Source organism: Xyrauchen texanus, chromosome 29 (genome assembly GCF_025860055.1).
Source record: "Xyrauchen texanus isolate HMW12.3.18 chromosome 29, RBS_HiC_50CHRs, whole genome shotgun sequence".
NCBI lineage: Eukaryota > Metazoa > Chordata > Actinopteri > Cypriniformes > Catostomidae > Xyrauchen > Xyrauchen texanus.
This window is the reverse complement of record NC_068304.1, coordinates 38,759,730-38,779,346: the sequence shown is the minus strand read 5'-3', so window position 1 is coordinate 38,779,346 and position 19,617 is coordinate 38,759,730. Positions and strand designations below refer to the sequence as shown.

Sequence of the window (19,617 nt, the reverse complement as noted above, 5' to 3'; positions counted from 1 at the left end):
TGATACATCTTAATCCCCGGATGAGCGGTCTGATACATCTTAATCCCCGGATGAGCGGTCTGATACATCTTAATCCCGGATGAGTGGTCTGATACATCTTAATCCCCGGATGAGTGGTCTGATACATCTTAATCCCCGGATGAGTGATCTGATACATCTTAATCCCGGATGAGTGGTCTGATACATCTTAATCCCCGGATGAGCGGTCTGATACATCTTAATCCCGGATGAGTGGTCTGATACATCTTAATCCCGGATGAGCGGTCTGATACATCTTAATCCCCGGATGAGCGGTCTGATACATCTTAATCCCGGATGAGTGGTCTGATACATCTTAATCCCCGGATGAGTGGTCTGATACATCTTAATCCCCGGATGAGTGATCTGATACATCTTAATCCCGGATGAGTGGTCTGATACATCTTAATCCCCGATGAGTGGTCTGATACATCTTAATCCCCGGATGAGTGGTCTGATACATCTTAATCCCCGGATGAGTGATCTGATATATCTTAATCCCGGATGAGTGGTCTGATACATCTTAATCCCCGATGAGTGGTCTGATACATCTTAATCCCGGATGAGTGATCTGATACATCTTAATCGCGGATGAGCGGTCTGATATATCTTAATCCCGGATGAGCGGTCTGATACATCTTAATCCCGGATGAGCAGTCTGATACATCTCAGATGAGCGGTTGTTACAGAGCAATATCTGACCACTGGATGGCACCACAGACCAATCAGATTCGAGTATTCCAGAGAGCGATATCTGATTTCATCGTCAACCCACCTGCTGGGGGTTGGTAAATATTTTTAGATTATTGCTTTAAAAAATTAATTTAAAATGACAGTTCTTGAAACACGAAAAACATAAACAAAAAGACATTTCTTCTATTGGTGGATCAGTTTGGAAAGCACCTAATTTTCATTGTACCTTCGTATACAGCCTCCAGAGGCAGCATTTTCCTGGTTTCGGACGCAGCCTTGAAGTTGCACTCACGTGCTCGTGCGGATCCAGCGAGCGCCTCGATCTCCTGACAGTTTAAACAGCCTGGATCGCCTGCTTGGATTGTTGTCATGATTTGTGAATGAAAGGAAATTTTGATGGTCATCAAAATTTAGAAAGTCGCTGGTTCGATCCCCATACCCACCACCATTGTGTCCTTGAGCAAGGCACTTAACTCCAGGTTGCTCCGGGGGGATTGTCCCTGTAATAAGTGCACTGTAAGTCGCTTTGGATAAAAGGCCCAAAAGTCATAAAGACTTAGGCCGGCCCTGGGCTTCGGCTATATATCGGTTGACTACTAGTTTCTGATATGACTGGGGTCTTAATCTATTGTGAGTGTACATCATTTTCAACATATTAAAATGTTTATGTTTTAAAACTTAGTGCACTTTAAATGTCATTTTAGCGCTTGAAGTTATAACTATGACACACAATAGCACATATTATCGGAGCACTGGAAAACACTTTTTATTAATGCGCTAATGACCAAGAGAGTGATCATTTCACTTGAGCAAAACCATTGTCCTACACAATCTCTCACTGTTTCTTTTTTTCTAACAAAGTAGCAAGTTATAACAGCATGAACACACGGATAGCCACACCATGCAACCCCTCTTACATGCAAGGTTGTATCAACCTCAAAACAAACAATGTCTGTGTCTGACATCGCCCGCTCGTTCACTCATTCACTATTTCCTGTATAGTGAATGGCTATGAGTACACACTCATTTCGTATAAATTCCATGCAAATGTTATCATTTCTGTAATCTTTATATATATTTATATATATATATGCCCTTTTTGGAACTCAAAGATTTGGTCACCATTCACCTGCATTGTGTGAACAAACAGACGTCATATTTCGATTAAAATATCTTTGTTGAATTCTGTGGAAGAAAGTCATTGGAGTTTGAGATGACATAAGTGTGAGGAAATGATGAGAGAACCGCTAAAGATTATAATTTTGGAAAATTACACATATCAAATATAACTGAACTCTACTTATTTCTGAGGAAAATCTTCTGTGCATTATTTTCTAATGTAGTGGTGTAGTAGTCTAAGCACATAACTGGTAATCTGGTAATCAGAAGGTTGCTGGTTTGATCCCCACAGCCACCATCATTGTGCCCTTGAGCAAGGCACTTAACTCCAGGTTGCTCCGGGGGGATTGTCCCTGTAATAAGTGCACTGTAAGTTGCTTTGGATAAAAGCGTCTGCCAAATGCATAAATGTAAATAAATGTAAAAATGTAATGCGTATGCGAATACAGTAGTTACATGTGATAATTAATAAATGTGAACAATCCAACAAATTATCATTTGCTGCGTGAAATCTCAACCGTACAAATTACCCTTGCTGGTTTCGAGTCAAAAATTGCATTTAAGCGGAGTTAGTGGCCAATTATAAATTAATCCATCAATATGTATAATTTAACTTTTTTTATATCTTAATACAGATTTATTTGCATTTATAAAATAGTTACTTACATTTGTAAAAATTGGATTGTGGGAAATAGGGGTTGGAGAGGGTACATCACATAGACATCATATAGATAGACGCCCTGTCGACCGCTTCTGCCTACTGGCGCGGACGAGCCGCGGCGCCGCCATCTTAGACCGGTCACCCGCTCCACTCAGTGTAAACAGTATGGCGGGTGCAATGAACTGTCAGCGCATTTAATTAATCATACCTCACTGAATACCGAACTGATTTTCACGCAGAGTTTTTTTGCTGCAAAGGTCATTCATGTAGCTATGATACAGGACACATGGTTCGGTGTATTTTAATATTCATAGTAGGCTTAACAGTAATATAGCTAATATTCTGATATAAGATATAAAGTGACCAGACATCCAAAATCAAAATATGTGATGTAGGATATAAGGTATTTTATAAATCACACACTATAAATATGATAAAGAATCAGAAACAGATAGTTGCAGTAAAGTAAGATATTTTAATAAGTTGAAGAAACTATTTAGGCCCTATAATGATTTGTGACACACACTCTCTCTCTCTCACACACACACACTCTCACAAACAAACAAGCGCACACACACAAACACAAACAGTCACAAACACAAACACACTGTCTCTCTCACACACACACACACACACACTCTCTCACACACACTCTCTCTCACACACACACTCACACACACACACACACACACACACACACACATCTCTCTCTCACACACACTCTCTCTCACACACACACACACACATCACACTCTCTCTCTCTCTCTCACACACACACACACACACACACTCTCTCTCTCTCACACACACACACACACACACACTCTCTCTCTCACACACACAAACACTCTCTCTCACACACAAACACTCTCTCTCTCACACACACACTCTCTCTCTCTCTCTCTCTCACACACACACTCTCACAAACAAACAAGCGCACACACACAAACATGAACAGTCACAAACACGAACACACTGTCTCTCTCTCTCTCACACACACACACACACACACACAATCTCTCTCTCACACACACTCTCTCTCACACACACACACACACTCTCTCACACACAAACACTCTCTCTCTCTCACACACACACACACACACATCACTCACTCTCTCTCTCTCTCTCTCACTCACACACACACACACACACACACTATCTCTCTCTCACACACACTCTCTCTCTCTCTCTCACACACACACACACACACACACACTCTCTCTCTCACACACACACACACTCTCACACACAAACACTCTCTCTCTCACACACACACACACACACTCTCACTCTCTCACACACACACACTTTCTCTCACACAAACACACACACTCTCACTCTCTCACACACACACCTAGCTAACTTTAGCTGGCTACGATTTCAGTACAGTAATATCAAAGATCCTTGCTCCTTCTCAATTATCTGGTAATATTCTATTCACAAAATACAACCAATAGTACGGTAATGTTAAAACTTACTTGTGAAAAGTAATCCCCCTGGCCCTATTTGCGATGATCCGCCGATTAGAACAGGAAAATGCTCCACAGTGCTCTGGCATCTTAACTGCTGCAGCGCAACGAAACTAGGAGTACGACCGGTTTAAGATGGCGGCCGTATTTCTCAGTGCGCAGCGGCCAATAGGGTATCTAGTCTCTATATAATATCTATGGTACATCGTATGTACCCTCGAAATCAGATTGCATTGTGGGTAAGAATGAGTGAACAAATTAAGGGAACTAGATGTAGGGAATTAATTCGGACACCACTACAAAATGGCAGACACCCGAAATAGTGCACTATTTAGTGAATAGGGGGTGGATTGGGACACAGCTAATATCTCTGTCCATCTCACTCTTTCACACAAAACAGAAACATACAGCCGTTTTGAGACTAATTTCATTCCATACAAGCTCTCGCAGCTCTTTGAACGTACATAATGAAACTAAACTACACAATCTATTTGTCTAATTCTCTGAAAACAATGAAGTCATTGCCACCCTCAATGTGGAAATAATCCCCCTTCCACTTCATGAAACATTGCTTGAGCGGAAACCACTGGGTGACGTCATTCCAGTATGACGTAATTCCCTATGAATAAAAACGCGCGTGCATGCGTACGTGTGTGTTTCACCCTTGGCGCGTTTGACTTTAGCGCAATCTTGCAAAAGTTAATCACTGACAAAAGGAATGAATGAGTGAATGAATTTGTGTTGAGTGTTTTCCGTGGCGTTTATAGGCACTCTCGATCCAATCACTCGCGCATCGATAAAGTCAAGTGGCACAGCCATACGCGCGAGCAGCCTGCGAGACACCGGGACGGAACCGAAGCCTCGCGCTGCCCCCGTGATTTTTTCCCCACCTTTTCTGTGTGTCTATTAACGGGTGTGATGGCTGCCTTGAACGGAGGAGAGATGTGCGTCAAGTACTTGGTGTTCGTCTTCAATTTCATATTCTGGGTGAGTGTGTTTTGTTTGTTAATTATTGATGTGCCAGCGGTTTGCGCGCGCCTTTGTCCTACCGATTAATAGGTTAAATGCAAGTTCATACAGTTCATGTAATCAATGACTATTATTATTATTATTATTATTTTGATGATATGAAAACGTCTGTGTGAAGCCAAGCAATACGTTTGCACCCGTTTGGCTTAACTCATTTTAATGTTTTCATCTTTAATTTCAGTCTCCCAGGCATGCAAATAAAAGTGTGTGTGTGTGTGTATATATGTGTGTGTGTGTGTATATATGTGTGTGTGTATATATGTGTGTGTGTGTATATGTGTGTGTGTGTGTTTGTGTTTAACCTCCATTGTGGGGACCAAATGTCCCCATAAGGACAGTAAAACGTGAGATCACCTACCTTTCGGAGCCCAGCCAGCGGTCCCAACAAGGGAAATGGCTTATAACATACTAAACAATGTTTTTTTGAAAATGCTAAATGGTTTCTGAGAGGTTTAGGGTTTGGGTTAGAGGATAGAAATGATCGTTATATCCGTATAAAATCCATTAAATGCATGGAAGTCTATGTAGAGTCCCCACAATGATATAAAAGCAAATGTGTGTGTGTGTGTGTGGCCCCGAGGGTTTATGTGAGCATTTGGCCTAGATTGTCTGTAATCTGCTGGTATATTTGTAGAGTATGATAATCCCATGGACAAACTCACTTTAAACAGCATTTGTTGTGGGGTATTTGAGAGTCATTTGCACACTTTGACATTGTGTGTATGGGGGGAATTTGGTCCCATATCAGTAGCGGTATTAACATTTAGTGGTATGGCATCTTACGTTTTGGTGCCACTGGCACATGCCGTTCGAAGTTGTTCTGGCTCGTCTGCTGGCAGGTCATCCCCGCCTTCCTGAATCTGGGAGGGGCAGGGGGAAACAACAATAAAAATAAAAAACAACGGGTGCTCACTGTGACAGTGAAGTACTGCCCAAAAAAACACAGTAAAATGCATTTTTGCCGGTTCTCCGATATGCCGTAGCTTGGTCCTCGGCCACTCCTCCACCCTCTAGCGGACGCCAGCCGTGCCTCCCCGGGCAGATCGGAGGCAATCCTCCAGCGGATGGCCGCGGCTGCTCCTTTGGGGTGGATGGTACTGGTGAGAACTCCACTACGGCGCATCCCTCCCCTTTCCCGGGTTTCAGCACCGGTGTAACAAGGTAAAAGGGAAAGGATGAGGCGAAAACCCGGCTTGACAATATAAATTATAATTGAATAATGTACATAACCAAAAAGACAAGTACACACACAGGTGTCGGACAGCTCCCTGTAAATCTCTCTCTGTCGCACTGCCATCTCCGGTCGGCCCTTACCCCTTTCGAGGGCTAATTAGCCTGAGTAGGGGCCGGGTGTGTAGCATCACGACTCGGCTCCGCCCTGCCACACCAGTCATTCGCTTTTATCATGCTAACCGTACTTAAATTGTATTGAACCTTCAAAAAGGATTGTTTTATGCTGTAGCTTAGGTGTCCCGTTGTAATACGCGTATGCACAAAATGTATTTCCTTTTAATGAAGCCATTCTGTCATCAACATGTTGGTGTTTTAATACTTTGCTTAAAAAAATATTTTGTTTTATTTTGAAAAGTTTATCACCCCTATTGCCATTGTCACTGCACTGACAACTTATGTCTCATATTTGTATGGTTAATATGTAATTGTGATCACCATTATGTGTCAATGTGGGAATGTCATGCATGATTATACAGTGACATCTATCATCCTTTGTCTGGAATGACTATATGAAAGATACCTCCTGTACATTACAAGTGTCCTGTGCATCTATGAACTGGTACCTCACAATTCAGTGTTAATATAGGTCTAGAGATGCCGTCTAAAACCAAAATGTTTCCCATTATTATATGAATGTACTGTACAGCAGGATGCCAAAAACATGTCTACTCAAGTCATTAAAATCAATGCATACATTTCACCTATGCAAAACAGAAATAAATGCTTATATCTAATACATAACTCAAATATATCAAAGCCACCAATGTGAATATTTTCCTACATATTATCATTGATTTATCTGTATTTATAATGAACTTGTAGACGTTCCTGCATTGAGACTCGTACCCATTTAGCCAATAGCACTTACATTTACACTGTAAACCTCTCCAGCAGGCGTGAGAGTAAATAGACTTAACTCTATATGTGAAATAATTTACTGGTAAAAGGGATTTGGGTGCTATGGTGTGTCAATAAGAATAGAGTGCCATTTTTTTCTCATACTTGAGGATGAGGTCAAGGAGAAGAGAGAAAGTGGGAGATGAAGTTTGGGATACACGTGCTTTTAATGATCTTCATTAGATAACACAAAGAGAGATTATGTGTCTTCTTGCACAGAGAGGTTATCTGTGCCTTCATCTGATCACACACAGAGATGTTATATGTATGCCTTTGTCAAAGGCTTTATAGAGAAAGAGTGCTTAATTACACAGTTTTATACTCTTGCAAAAACATGCAATGCACATACAAAGTTTACTTGTGAACATTGTTTTGGGAGGCATTAGGTTGCATATGGTGTCTTTACAAATACAAAACTGTTCATTTCCTGTTCCTAACAGTGAGCACAGCCTAATCCAAGAGGACGAAAACATCCTATCTTGTCCATTTAGCTTTACAATGTAAATAATATTTTAATAACCAAATAGACAAACACACACAGGTGTCGGACAGCTGTCCGTAACACTCTCTCTGATGCACTGCCGTCTCCGGTCGGCCTTATCGCTTTCGGGGGGGGAGAGCCAGATGTGTGGAATCACGACCCGGCCCCGCCCTCTGCCCTGCCACAATGGAAGTGAATGGGGCCAATACATAAACATACTCACTGTTTCAAAAGTATAGCCACAGGACACAAATAATATGTGTATATGATTATAGTGTGGTAAAATAGGTTACTAACCTTTTCTGTGCAAAGTTATATCCTATTGTACAACCGTGTTGCCATGACAATTTAATATCAACAAACACTAAAACGACCATAAAAACAGTGATTTTTAAAAAAAATGTTATTATGGTTTTATGTTTTTAACTTCCCAGCTCGAATAATACAAAAGTTTGAGAAAAATGTAAGTGCTTTTATTAAATTATAAGCTTTTAAGTTCTGCCTTTACACCCTCCAAACATGGGCCACCCTCACTTTTATTGTAACCTTGACTGTTGCTTTTGACTAAAGAAAAGGGGGGCGTGTAAGTGGATACAATGACACACGGGATGGAGAGCTGCGGCGACCTTTGTGTGCGCACATGTTAAGACCAAAAAAATGACTAAAACAGCAATTGCGAGTGAGGTGGCCAATGGGGTGGTCAGGCTTCGGTCCATGGTGGCCACGCCCACCCCCTAGCTTCACCACTGCACGTCACCAGTGATGCACTGCATTTACTTTTACGGTTTCTTCGTGAAGTCCTGTAAGGTAAAATGTTAAGTCAATGAACTTCCAGATACTGTTACAAATAACGGTTTCATTTGATAAATGAAATGCAATCTATATGTAAACCGACATGTAAATATTGAGCCAAATCAATCTCATAAATAATTCACGCACAAAAAATTATTCACACATGTGTAGACAATTTCACATGCATGAAACCTAATTGACGTACACAAAAAAAAAAAAAATCACGTGCGTGAAAAAAATGTATATTCACAAAAAGCTATTCACATGCGCAAAATAAAAGTATGCATACGTAAAATACATTTTACAAACGCAAAACATACTTCATAGATATACAACTAGTCGCAAAAAGTTTCGGATGTTTAAAATGTACGAGTGTATCCATGAATCTGAATGTGCAAATCGTCATTCACGTGTGAATCCCCTCGGATTTGCGTGTGTGTGGTTTTGAGACTTCCCTGTCAGAGATCTCTTCCCACGTGGGTCTGTCGTACTCTTTAGCCAATCAGATGCGAGCTTAACCAATCATATCATAAGCCACTGATTCTGCGCACCTTTTGCGCAATATGGATTAATTAGAACGGAAATTAAGCCTTTTAAAAAAAAAAATAATAATATTTTTTTATTAAGATTCAAACAAACAAAGTCAATGTACAGTCAAAAACTACAATAATACATATATAAAGAGAAAAACAATACAGCCAGGGGTGAAGGCTAAACATCATGTAAATATATTGAAGGACTCACATATAGAAACAGTTTTAATTGCTTTCTTATTATGTGAATGAAAAATAGTCTTTATATATATTTGAATTTCTTTTTCAAGAACCAAAAACAAAGGTTGGGATTTACTGTACTTACATTTATGTATATGAAATTTAGCAAAAATTAAAATTAAATTTATAATATAGTATTCTTTCCTTTTATTTGAGGGGATATTAGTAAAACCAAATATAATGTTATCTAAACATAAGGAAAAAGTGGGTTCAATGTTATCAATTATAAATCTGGTCAAATCTTTCCAAAATGTCCTTACATGAGCACAGGCGCGGAGTTTGCGGGGGTGGCATTGCCCCCCCTGGTGGCTGAAACAGGTAATTGCATTTTTTCAACAAAAAAACATATTGCATTGTTTAAAAAAAAGATATTATAAATATTTTAAATAAAACAAAACAACTAAATGGTGGTAGGTAATACATCTGATTTTATATACTGCTTTAGTAAAAAAAAAAATCAGGGCTCTGGGTCATGTGATAGGCTAACGTAAATCCAGCGATTCTCAGCTACCATGTAATAGCGCAGTTATGTGGTCGGACTCGTTACACCAAAATATGGGCATAAGGAGATTTTTAAAACGTCGAGCTCCAAATGACACAAATAGTCAGTCATCGGGATCTAAGGATACAACACAAACAACAGTAACCGATGATGACGATATGCAAACAGACACTGCTGTGAAATTGGAGGGAACACCGAGCAGCTCTGGATCAGCAGCAGCAACCGCTAGCAGTCCTGACGTTCACTCCACGCCCACAGATGCGCTAGCTGCAGGTAACCCCAACAAAGATGATCTTGGAGAAAAACACAGCTGTCCCAAATGTTTCATGAAGTAGGCTACAACAAAATGCGAAATATAACTTTGCCACAATGTGTTTCAAAAGTGGAGAGTATTGTGTGACTGTTAATTTTTCCCTCTCAAAATGTTTTAAGTGTTTCATGAAGTACAACAAAATGCGAAATATAGGCCTAACTTGTTTTTTAATCCCTCTCATTACCACAATGTGTTTTGAAAAAAGGAAAGAAAAACTTTAAAAATCTTCTCGTTTTGGATGAAGATAATATTTTAACAGTGCAAAAGTGGTCCACATTTCATTGATCCTAATTGTGTCCGAAGTTCCGAACGAAGATGCGATGCGAAGTCATGTGGCTGTTTATGCGAAGTTCTACCGGTTTACAAATATGATTGTATTGTAGGCCTACTGTTTTTTCTTGGGTTAAAAATAAATATGTGTTTATTTAGCATGTTTGTTTTGTCCATATGTGCTAGTGCTGAGTTCCCCAATAGACCTTTTTCACAGACGGCGATGACGCGTTTCCGCCTTATGTAGCAGCGTAAATCTCACGAATAATTTTATTTTATTAATTTTTAAAATATTGAGAGTAAATTTATAACATTATGCTTTGTGTTATATTACCATGGAATTCGTTAAAAATTAATTACCACAGCTGTGAGGGGGTTTCTATTAAAGCTGTTGAGGGAGTGACAGTAAATTTGGCATCATCTGAAATTTTAACGTCTTATTCCACCACTCTCTATTTTTCTCCTTTTCTGGAAAGTCATTCAAACGTAATAGTTGATTTTTTTCTTTTGGTCTTGGGGCAAATGGGTAAGTGAAAATAATATTTGCTGTGATCTCCCATTCACCGCTGTCGAAGTTTACCCTGCAATCGTTTACTTCCGCGTTCCAAAACCTGGAGTGTGAAAAAGGTCTATTGATAAGCCATGCAGGTCCCAGCTGCTACAATGATTTTTTTTTTTTTGCCCCCCCTGGCTCGAATGTCAAACTCCGCCTATGCATGAGCACAATGCCAAAATAAAGTCTCAGGCAATGTATTGCACAAATAACAGTTCAAATCAATATCTTTTTTAAATTTAACAAGAAAAATATGAACTGGGTAGAATCGGTGTAAGATTTTGAAAGTTATTTCCTAATAAATATTTGTTTGGTAAAGCCCAGATGGCCTTCCATAATAAACCTTCCACCAGTCTATTCCAATAAACAGTTTGGCATAGTGACAATGTCTTTTTGAAGTAAGGAACGAATAGTTTTATTAAAGGGTAACTAAACCCTAAACCAACTTTTTTTAGTTAATGATCTGTAAGCATGGGGCTTTATTAGTACTGCTCATTGATTCAAGTAATTTTTTTGACATTTGTGTATAAAGTGTTTTAATTCTACAATATATGGTGTAAAAACGTCTGAGTGCTGCCCTCTTCAGGTTGAACGGTGGCTACTGCAGTTGAATTTTCCTATTGGCTGTTGCGGTACTTCGTGACGTAAGCGGTGACAGCTGACGTAAGCAGGTTCCAGCTCACCACGCCAGATTCATGTACATGTCGTCTTGCGACCGTGTGAGGAATATATGGCAAGCCCTTTTAACATTTAAAAGCAAAGTTTGACTATCCGGAATTAACATTGTAGATATCAACAACGTCTTTCTGACTAGTCGTAATTACATTTTGGATAGTTGGAATTGTCATTCAAGATATCTGTACCGTAACTGTGACCAGTCGAATCTACAGATAGAGATATCTGTAATTACATTTTGACTAGGCAGAATGAAAGTTACAGATATCTCAAATTTTAGATATCTCTAATCAAAATTCATTTCAAGATATCTATAAATTGATAATAGATATCTACAATTAAATTATGACTATCACTAACTCCAGTTTGAGATATCTACAACGTTATTTTGACTAGTCATAATTCCAGTTACAGATATCTACAACATAATTTCAGCCTAGTCAAAACTTAATTTAAGATATCTGAAAAGGAACATGTAGATATCTTGAATTGAGGTGAATTAAAGATATCTTGAACTGGAGTTTATGACTAGTCAGAATCAAATTGTAGATATCACAAACTGGAATTACAGATATCTACAACTCAGTTGCAGATATCCATAATTCACATAGTGGATATCTGCAACTGAATTGTAGATATCTGTAATGATAAACCCCATACAAATGAATGGCAAAAGTGACGTCATTTGTCCTAGGAAGAATGACTTTGTGGATATCTGAAATGACAATTATGGATAGGAAGAATGTAGTTTCGGATATCTGAAATGTTCTTTTTGACTAGGCAAAACTGAATTACAGATATCTGCAACACATATCCAGTCTAGCTTTTAAATGTTAAAAGGGCTTGCCATAGTAATAATAATAACATAGAGTCTGACAGCAGCTGTCAATTAATCCGTCACTACGAGTCTCAGGTGCCTCCCCCCCCCCCCCACCCCGCTCAGCCCCGCACTCGGTTCGTTCACTCTATCCCCGCCGGGGTCTGCCCACTTTTCCTGCATTTTCAAATATTTCTAGTGGGTGGAGTCAGACTCTGAGCAGGTGTTTAGTTACCCTTTAAGACTCGTAGTGACGGATTAATTGACAGCTGCTGTCAGACTCTATGTTATTATTATTATTCCTCACACGGTCGCAAGACGACATGTACATGAATCTGGCGTGGTGAGCTGGAACCTGCTTACGTCAGCTGTCACCGCTTACGTCACGAAGTACCGCAACAGCCAATAGGAAAATTCAACTGCAGTAGCCACCGTTCAACCTGAAGAGGGCAGCACTCAGACGTTTTTACACCATATATTGTAGAATTAAAACACTTTATACACAAATGTCAAAAAAATTACTTGAATCAATGACCAGTACTATTAAAGCCCCATGCTTACAGATCATTAACTAAAAAAATTTGGTTTAGGGTTTAGTTGTTACCCTTTAATATTTAAAACTCCAGGGGCAGGAAATGAAGCCTTTACATCAGTAATCCAGCATGGCGAACGAAGAACGGGAAGCACGGGTAAGTGAAGTGAAATGTTTTTGGACAATAATGTATTGTGACCGAAAACATAATGAGGACAGTATTGGTACTTTTATTGAATAAATAAAATAGGCAACTTACTAATACTGAGAAAAAAACAAAAATCTATAATAATAATAATAGCAGCACAAAAAAAAAATTACTTCCCGTTCTTCGCTCGCCTCGCTGGATTACTGACGTCAAGGCTTCTAATTAATCCATATTGCGCAAAAGGTGCGCAGAATCAGTGGCTTATGATATGATTGGTTAAGCTCGCATCTGATTGGCTAAAGAGTACGACAGACCCACGTGGGAAGAGATCTCTGACAGGGAAGTCTCAAAAACACACACACACAAATCCGAGGTGATTCACACGTGAATGACGATTTGCACATTCAGATTCATGTATAGACTCGTACATTTGAAACTTTTTGCGACTAGTTGTATATCTATGAAGTATGTTTTGCGTTTGTAAAATGTATTTTACGTATGCATACTTTTATTTTGCGCATGTGAATAGCTTTTTGTGAATGTTTTTTTTTTTTTCACGCACGTGATTTTTTTTTTGGTGTACGTCAATTAGGTTTCATGCATGTGAAAATGTCTACGCATGTGTGAATCATTTTTTTGTGCGTGAGTTATTAATGAGATTGATTTGGCTCCATACAATGGTGGTGGCTGTGGGGATCGAACCAGTGTCCTTCTGATTACCAGATTACCAGTTATGTGCTAAAAATAATATCTGATGCCAAGCAACATTTCTAACTACAAAAATGTAAATAACGGTTTATTGTAACTTTCTTAATTTCTCATGGTGCACACAAATACTCCACAGTTGTTTTTGGCTTTCCTCTGATAAGAGATCAGCCACTTCGATGCTAAACATGACTAAATGCATGACCGACAACAATTGTTGATCTGAAAAGGAAAACTGCTCCCTAGAATTGATATTGAAAGTTAATTCCTGCTTTTATATGAACATGCAATAGATTGTGCAAATTGCAAGATGACTTCAGTAAATCCATCTACCACTCTGCTATGTCTTTCTAAAAGCCCATCAAATCATCAGTTTTGATTCATGGACGTAAAACAAAAACTGCTTAAGAACCAGACTGAACTATTGCTATAGGAAGCTCTATACGGCTCTATGCGGCTTGCGGCTTACATCTTAAAACCAATTGTAACACCTCCACCCACTTACCACAAAATGAAGTGGTCTCCAGTAGCTCAGGGCTTTCATTCTGACTGACGTGTCAACGAAAAAAACAATAGTGTTTCTGCGTTTAATGTATTTGTTCTTTAAATGACCTTAGGTATTACCAAGTAAAGATGATGTCGATTACCACGAAAGAGTTCAATAAAGAGGCAACTCATTTCCATAGAAATGCATATCAATGCTCTTTCAAACAAGATGGATTTAGCGAGATTGAGTGAGTTGGCTAATAACAGTAGCAACGTCAAACAAGACTCTAACTTTAAATGACAACTAAACTAGACATTAATATGACTAAAACGTGGCTGAACATAAACGCGGCTTGACCTAAACTAGACTTGGCATGGCTTAAACATAACATGAACTTTAAAAATGCTACTAAACAAACATCAATACCAGACAAGAGACGATGGCAAACATGAGGGCTTAAATACACAGAGATGGGTGAACATAAACCAATTAACAAGACTAATAACCTTAACCAATTACAAACTAGAACTAATAACAAAGCAATCAAACAACGAACCAATGAAAACAAGACACATGAACATGGAGGGAAAATAGGACATCACATGACTAGGAAAACACATGACAACTTTTCAAAATGAGAGACGTGAAAAACAGGAACCAACAGAATAAACATGACACTGGATATGCCACCGGATGTGCCACAACTTCAAATGGCATGTGCCAGTGGCACCAAGACGTAAGACGCCATACCTTTAAATGTTAATACCCCCTCTCGAAAATATTGTACCTGCATTTGTTAGCACCTCCTCCGAACTCGAGCGCGTGCCCACACGAGCACGAGACCAGCAGGCCTGTTACACTAATGAGATGCCCGCTAAAAAATATATAATTAGGCTACTTTAAAAATGTTACGTGGTGTAACCATCAAGTAAAAGGTATTGAAGTAATTTCCTTGATTCACCTTGAATGCATGAGTGTATTTAGCTTGAGCGTTCAAGTTTCCTCGGGCTTATTTTTACTTTCTCAGGACAGTTACGCCACATGACATTTTTTACATTAAGCCCCACAAACAAATATATCAAAATGACTTACTGACCTCAGCACTTATTAACATGTTCATCACAGAAGAGGTATATTCAATCATTGTTTTGTGTAAACTCAATTGTATGTATTTTTATTTTTAATAACTTATAGGGTGAGTTCACCCCAAAATGAAATTCTCTCATCATTTACTCACCCTCACCCCATCTTAGATGTGTGTGACTTTCATTTTTAGAAGAATATCTCAGCTGCAAGTGACCAAATGGTGTCTCCGGTGGTTATCCTCATCTTTAGAAGCGATCGAATCTGTTTTGGGTGAGAATAAATGAAAATTGAACTATTTTCACCATAAATCTTGACATCAGCAATCTCACTGGCGATCATGATTTAAGCTTGATTACACTTCCTAGCACCATCTTGCACTCCACAAAGGTGAAAATCACTACGAAGTGTAATCATGCTTGAAACCATGATCGTGTCTAGAGATTGCACTGGCAAGATGGACAGTGAAAAAGGTGTTATATTTTTATTTGTTCACACCCAAAACTGACTGGATCACTTCTGAAGACATGGAATAAACCACTGGATTCTTATAGATTACTTTTATGGTAAATGGTCTGCACTTATATAGCGCCTATTTAAGCCTTAACAGTATTCAAAGCACTTTACACTGTGACTCATTCACCCATTCAAAAAAAACAAACAACCGCCATTCACCACTAAGTGGCGGTGACGTCACCACGATGCTTGTGCCAGGCTATGTGCACGTTAAGGCCACGTGAAGTGTCGAACGCCCACTGGCAGGAGGTCCTGCCTATTCATACACACATCCACACACCAATGACAGCAGAGCTGCCATGTAAGGTGCTAGCCTGCCATTGGGAGCAATTTGGGGTTCAGTGTCTTGCCCAAGGACACTTCAGCATGTGGAGTCATGTGGGCCAGGATTCGAACCACCAACCCTGCGATTAGTTGCCAACCAGCTCTACCAACTGAGCCACAGCCGTCCCGTTTGACTGGCAGATTTCTTATGGGAATTCGTCTGACTAAACCTGATCAGATTTCTGAGCCAAACACGTGTACACACCCACACGCACAAGATTGCGCAAGCCACTAACACTTTCCTTTTCAAATTAAGGGAGGAAGTGTGTGACGGACAAACAACACCTTTGTGAGCAAAATATGTTTTCAGTTTCTTGCAGATTAGTAGTTTTGTGTTTCGCTTGCACAGGTACATTTTTATAAACGCAGAGACAGGTTATTTATACACACAGGAACGCACACAAAGGTCTGCTTGTTTCCCTGAAGACAAAAGTGACTTGGACAGTTGGAAAATGGGAGTTTATGGATGTCCAAAATATGTCAAATATGCACTGTTTATCTTCAACTTGCTCTTCTGGGTAGGTACTCCTGCATATCTGTGTCATATCTGTGTCACTGTGTGAAATAATCATGTCAACATTCATGTGTAAATAAATGCTAGTTTTGTGTTTGGGTGTAAAATGAGGAACAGAGGGGTGAATGTGGTTGCCATGGAATGTTGTAAGAGTGAGTGTTTGTTTGTTTAGCTAAGCGTTGGCATGGAGATTTGGAACTGTTTTTAGAACTTTACATTTTCAAATGAAAGAATTAGGTCAGATAGAATGTATCAAAGAGTGGGCATTGACCTTTTACAATGAAACATTTACATTCAGAGTAGGACATGACTGAAGCTAAATATGTCATGTGATATGATGAGGAACGTGCCTTTAGCCTGTATAAAAGTCCATTAGACCACTACTGAAGGCCTGAAAGATGATTGGTCAGTGTAAAGGCCTGGATACATCTGTTTGTTTGTGTTTTCGTACATTAACTTCAAATCAAATGCTATTGCTGCCCCAAACACACTAAGCTGGCTTGACATTGTAATAAAGCACCTGCAGTTATTTTGGGTCAAACCACCAGATGTTTTAGAGAGTCTTGGCAGAGGTGTCAAAGTTTCACATGATTCAATATTTCTAGCTCTAAAAATGGAAGCCAAGCATATATTTCAAGGTTTCTATTTGTTGCCTTAACCACATGACATGGATACATTAATGGCGATAACTTCTTACCCTGCCAGTTTTAATGAGTTTGTTTGTCCTTTTAATTTCAGGAGTATTAAAGATATCATAATCTCCTTTCATATTCTGGTTCAGAACCAAACTTGCCTGTTTGGATCTTCATTTTTAAGCACCTATATGGTTAAATCCTAGAGATATTGGGGCTCTCAATGTGGCTTCATCTAAAATCTGTTACATTTGTTACCAAATGTGGGTGACATGGTGTGTAGCTAGTTTTTATTCTCCAAATCAACATAGGTCTGATGTTCTAGTAATGTTGAAACTAGAAATGTGGGTTTTTCAATGGCCGATAATGATATCTGGAGAGCAGGAAAGCAGAAATAAATGCAGATAAACATAATTAAGCAGCAGATCAGATGATCATATATTTCTAAAGTGAAACGAACACTTATGTTATGCAATATTTACAAAAATTGCATAAACTTTAGGTGTGTAACAACTCAATCATCTCAGGATTCGGTTTGGTTCATGGTACTAAACTTCACAAATCAAGAAAAGTTCAGATTTGAAAGTGTTATTATTATTACTTTAAAGACATACGCTAAACAGTTCCTTTCCTTTAAAATGTAGTTAAAAGTACGGTTCTTAAAAGTGTTAAGTGATCCATCGGCTATGTACCGGGACTATAAATCAGCCCAGAACAGGACAGTGTGACACCAGATGGAAATATTAGCTGATAATTCTTCTTATTGAAAATACAGAATTATATATGTTTTTTGCATGGGCTTTTTTGAGTTTAACTGACTTATCGGATACGTTTCTTACGAATTAAAAAGTAATCCAAACTGTTTTAATGTAATTGAAAACTACATTTTATTTAGCTGAGCTTAATCAGTTTAGTGTGCTGAACTTAAATTGGATTCACTTTATTTTACTGAACTTTAAGGCCTGTCACTGTTAAATCTACATGCTTAAAAGATCAATTAAAGGCACTTTGATGTCAACACTTGACACACAAATCTCAGTAATGGTGATACTGAACTAACATCATTAAGTAAAGACACAACTATTAATCAACTGTAATGACAAACATAACAACAGCAGCACAATTAAAGTCTGCAAATAGCAAAAAAAATAAATAAATAAACCTACAACACTGACCTCATTATTTATTCAGTTGCAGTGCATGCTGGGAGCTGGCAAGTATTTGTTCAGACCAAGTGTGCCGCACAAGCCCTCAAAAGTGAAGCCAAAACGTCTCGATCGCCCCCCGGTGGCTGGTCCTAGTATAGGTCATAAACCCCGCCTCCCCATGTTATTCAACGGGACGTGAGACCAACTAAACAAATAAATTACACTTCACATATCTTTTTTCCAAAGATAGTTTCTGTCATTTACTGTCGTTTCTATCACGTTGATGTAATTTCAAGTGTTTGTTTTCAAAATAAGTTTGTTTTTAGTTATTTGATGCTATAAAAACGGTGCAGTGACATCATGATTGACAGCTGTGATTGACAGGTTCTCTGAGCGAAGTAGTCACTGAAGCACCAACTGACTTTTTTTTGGGATCTTCGGAGGACTGAGGAGATTGGAGCTTTAAATTGAATATCTAAATTTCTATAATTCATTATTTCACACCGTCATAAGTCAAAAGTCAAAAGTGCAGGGGCGTGTCCGTGCGATTGATTCAGCGAGAGTGAGGGCGGGGCCTTGATTTCGCGGCTTTACTTCCTGCTCACTACTGCGCAGGTCTGGTCCCGAAATCGCAACTGCGCAGACTCAAGTCCCAAGATGTCAGCGCCATATCGGGACACTGGCGGCTTCAGTTCTCACCAATGGAAAAGAGCGAAGGGGCGTCGGCCATCTTTTTTTACAGTCTATGGTTCAGACAACTATAATTGAGTTGAGATGACAAATACACTTGCTGATTCAACTTAAGTACAAGTTGATAATAGTTTGACTAGATGTCTATGGTATGATAATCTTTATAAAAATACATATATAATGGGAGTGCATGCTTATCCAGTTAAATAATAATAATTTACTGATGGAATCAAAATCTGACTTGACATTTGTCTTTAGGATTATATTTCCCCATAGTGTTGTTATACATAATATTCAACATTATACTTTATATAGATTCATTCATTTGTGCACTGTCATTAAACCACTTTCATTTTCTCGCATGCTGTCAGAGTGGTGCTATGAAGCGATTTCCGTTTGTATACCTGCGTTACGTAGGTGTAGGACGTTGTGCGTATTGGATAGAATGCTACTATAATCCACTATGTGCATTCACGATGTATCGTGCCAAGATAAACCATTACACACCGAATAATCTTGAAAAGAAAAACCCTGATGTTG

At 39.0% G+C, this 19,617-nt stretch overlaps 1 protein-coding gene across 2 annotated transcripts in view; it reads left to right on the top strand.

The window, feature by feature from the left end:
• Positions 1-4,595: 4,595 nt before the first annotated feature.
• The window catches only part of LOC127622775 (CD9 antigen-like), a 26,646-nt gene continuing 11,624 nt past the window's right edge, over positions 4,596-19,617 (top strand). Inside the window, exon 1 of one of the 2 annotated variants that reach the window (XM_052096866.1) lies at positions 4,596-4,950. In XM_052096866.1, coding sequence (XP_051952826.1) covers positions 4,882-4,950 — 69 coding nt within the window. In that variant the 5' untranslated portion in view covers positions 4,596-4,881. Of the gene's footprint in view, positions 4,951-16,152; positions 16,612-19,617 lie in introns of those variants that run through there. The other variant, XM_052096867.1, reaches the window with a different exon arrangement.